The sequence below is a fragment of the Frankliniella occidentalis genome, unplaced genomic scaffold (assembly GCF_000697945.3).
Source record: "Frankliniella occidentalis isolate FOCC.00 unplaced genomic scaffold, Focc_3.1 Scaffold146, whole genome shotgun sequence".
NCBI lineage: Eukaryota > Metazoa > Arthropoda > Insecta > Thysanoptera > Thripidae > Frankliniella > Frankliniella occidentalis.
Genome location: NW_026267273.1, coordinates 117,932 through 121,108, shown reverse-complemented (window position 1 = coordinate 121,108; position 3,177 = coordinate 117,932). Strand labels below are relative to the sequence as shown.

General features: G+C 52.0%; 2 protein-coding genes across 2 annotated transcripts in view; one reads left to right on the top strand and one right to left on the bottom strand.

Moving 5' to 3' along the window:
- The window catches only part of LOC113206023 (uncharacterized), a gene marked incomplete in the record, with an annotated part of 11,927 nt that extends 11,079 nt beyond the window's left edge, over positions 1–848 (top strand). Inside the window, 2 exon segments of the mRNA XM_052271028.1 lie at positions 33–253; positions 329–848. Of these exon segments, the coding sequence (XP_052126988.1) occupies positions 33–253; positions 329–460 (353 nt within the window).
- Positions 760–3,059, bottom strand: LOC113206022 (facilitated trehalose transporter Tret1-2 homolog). The gene is made up of 5 exons (XM_052271027.1): positions 2,802–3,059; positions 1,978–2,725; positions 1,573–1,730; positions 1,266–1,487; positions 760–1,177 (listed from the first exon to the last, which is right to left on the bottom strand). The coding sequence occupies exons 1-5, from the start codon at positions 2,980–2,982 to the stop codon at positions 966–968; spliced, it is 1,521 nt and encodes a 506-aa protein (XP_052126987.1). The 5' UTR covers positions 2,983–3,059; the 3' UTR covers positions 760–965.
- Positions 3,060–3,177: the final 118 nt, after the last annotated feature.

Sequence of the window (3,177 nt, the reverse complement as noted above, 5' to 3'; positions counted from 1 at the left end):
TTTATTTTATTTTATTTTATTCAATTATGCAGATAATGTATGTGTGATGATTATTTCATCATGCTCTTGGCAACACTTTGTGCCAGCTATGAAATCTGGTAGATCATATCCAGCTTTTTATTGCTGCTCTTGTGAGACTCGTGACTGTCCACACTCTGAGAAACGATGGAAAACTGAAGATTATTTAGGGAAATCGCAGATTGATGTACTTCCAGAATTGATGATGTCAAAGAAGACGATGCGGGTGCATTGGGTTAGTAAATTTATGCCTTCTTATCTCATGTGGCTTAATATGGCTGAGTATTTCATCCCTGGTTTTTCTGTACAGTGCAAGTTGGAGCAGCTAAGTAATGAGGAGAAGGCAACATTTAACGCCTACAAACCTGTTGTTGATGGAATGCTGAATGAAATAATTGAAGTTAGCAATTTGCCAGGCATTGAAGTCATGCCAATTTGTTAATGAGCTGCATTTTTATTTTTATTTTTAGCCTATACATGACCTGTCTTTTATTTTAATTTGAGTGGCTTTGCCCTTTTTTACACCACTGTCTAAAAGTGAAATTTTATCTTCATGATGAAATATGTGATACCTTACTCTGGTGAAGAGAACCTAATAGAGGTTGAATGTTTCCTATGGAGAACTAGTTTGATATGCCCTTTTGTGAAGGGAATCTCTGTGATATATTTAAATACACATAAAAAATGGCCAATCTCTTAATCTATTAGATATCTACATGTCTTACATCTGTAGATATTAGATACCGGTTTAATATCTGTTTATTAATTTTCAATCTGTGTACATCTCACTCTTGTAATAAAATTAAAGGGGTGCTTAAAATTTATTGCAATGACTGTCTTAATGAATTACCTTTCACAGCCATTTGAAGTGTTGTGTAAAGCCACTTCCTGTCTACCGACATATTTTAGTAATTGTGAAATAGAGTTAATACAAAGCTTTAGCCGCTTTAGCTTGTCAGTTCAATCTGTATTGCCTGGAGAGACTTCCCTCTTGTCTCTGGCACTAAGAATAACACGAAAACTACTGTCACACCGCAACACCCTGAAAATAGCCAGAAAGTTGAGTCCATTCCAAGATAATCGACCAGATATTGATAAGATTTGGTCGTGGTGAAGGAGAGTGTCCAGCATGCTGATGACACCACAGCACCTGCAGGCCCTGTAAAAGGCGACGATTAAACTGTCACATTCTGCCTAACGGGCTGCCCAGAATCCCTACACCCCGACTTCAGGAAGCTGTTACTTACCTACGATGTCCATCGGCAGCAACTCTGCCATCACCGTCCACGGCAGCGGCCCTAGGCCCAGGCAGAATGCCGCCACGGCGCACATGATGGCGAGCACGGGCAGCCAGGCGAAGGGCTGCATGTCGATCAGGGAAGGGTGCGCTTGGAGCTGGAAGAAGGCCGCGAGCGTGGCCAGCGAGAGGCCCATGAAGGTGGCGGAGACGATGAGGAGGACGCGGCGGTCTGAACACAAACGGCAGGGCGCTTTTGTCAGCGGGAGCACCCTTTGCTGACTGTCACGAGGAGCACGTGGTCCTTATGCCCTTACCCACTCGGTCCACCGCCAGGGTGGTGATGTACGACGTGGCGAACAGGACCAGCCCCACCGAGACGGTCGCCGCACTCGGAGGTATGGATCCGCCCACTGCGCGGAAGATGGTCTCGGCATGGAAGACCACCACGCACACGCCGCTCAGCTGCTGACCGCTGAGCGGGCGGAGAAGCATTCAAGGAAAAAAAATGATTAGCTGTATAGCTAACACCAATAGCTAAATGAGAGAGAACTAATTATTTATCTATGTAGCTAGAAATGTAGCTATGTTTTCGCTCAACAGCTATTTTTTTTTTTTTTGCAACATAGTTAAATTTTTACCTACATTGCCAAATAACTAGTCAGCCCTTATTTAGGTATTGCTAAGCTACAGATGTATTTTTTTTTTCGTGCTCGACTTACGTGATCAGGCCCAGGGCGACGGTGAGGGCCCTGATCGCTGAGGGCCGCCGCATCCTGGCGAACAACGACTCCCCGGAGGTGGTCTCGGCCTTGGCGACTGCCTGTGCGCGACGCAGCTTCACCAGCTCGGCCTCGAGGGCGGCGCTGTGCACGCCGGGCGTCCACCGCCGCAGCCAGCACAGCGACCGGGTGGCGGCCTCCTCGCCGCCGGCGCCGTTGAGCAGGGCCGCGGGGGTCTCGGGCATCCAGGCGAAGAGAACAAGGAAGAGCGCGGGCACGGCGGCGCAGGCGGCCGCCAGCAGCACGTAGCTCTCGGCCGCGCCCACCGCGTACGAGAAGAGCATCCCCGCGTTCATCATGACCTGGAGCATGGCGCTGCACGTGCCCCGCACCTCGTCCTCGGCCACCTCGTTGATGTAGATGGGGCAGGCGACGCACACGCCGCCGAGCGCGAAGCCGGCCAGTAAGCGCGCCGCGTACAGGCCCAGGGCGCTGTGCGTCGTGAGCACGAGCGCCCAGGACAGGAGGAAGTGCACGGACAGCGACAGCACCGCCGTCTTGCGGCCGAGCCTCTGCGCCAGGTAGCCGGCGGGCGGCGCACCGAGCACGGCCCCGAGCGGCATCACGGAGCCCACCCAGGAGGCCTCGTTCTCCGTCAGATGGATGGGGGAGTCGGCCTGCGCGAGTAGCGGCAGCGCGGGCGAGGTCCAGGCCAGCACCGTGCCCCCGGCCATGCCCACCAACGCCGCTGCAACGAAAGGAGCACTCGTCAGCCCCATCAACCACCAGGAGAGGCTCTCTATCCGCATCGCTCCGCGCCGAACCTGTGGTGGCGGCGAGGTACTGCGCCCACCGCCGTGACTGCACGGGGCCGTCGACTGTCCCGGACTCCACTGCGGCCTCGGCGGCGGCCAGCTCGTCCTTGGTGGTGATGCGGATGGTGCTAACGCCGGCAGCTTGGACGGCGTCATCCTCGAGGATGGCGGTCACATCGTTGGAGGCCATAGTGGCTTAGGCACGGTCGTTGAAATGGTCTGGTCCAGGTACTCACCCTAGAACTGCCCAGAGATACCACGTTAGCGCTATAGAGTAACGAGAAAATTTTATATGAAAAATATACCAAAGTTGCGAATTCCAGTCCACAAAAATTAAGAGACATTTTAGACAGGTATTGATTTTTCTTTTTTAGATAACGAGCAG

Excerpts from the sequence above, each read along its gene's own strand:
- LOC113206022 (XM_052271027.1), bottom strand. The coding sequence starts at position 2,982 with ATGGCCTCCAACGATGTGACCGCCATCCTCGAGGATGACGCCGTCCAA. Across the intron at positions 2,726-2,801 it reads GTACCTCGCCGCCACCACAG|CGGCGTTGGTGGGCATGGCC; the intron begins GTTCGGCGCGGA and ends CTTTCGTTGCAG. Across the intron at positions 1,488-1,572 it reads CCTGGCGGTGGACCGAGTGG|ACCGCCGCGTCCTCCTCATC; the intron begins GTAAGGGCATAA and ends GTTTGTGTTCAG.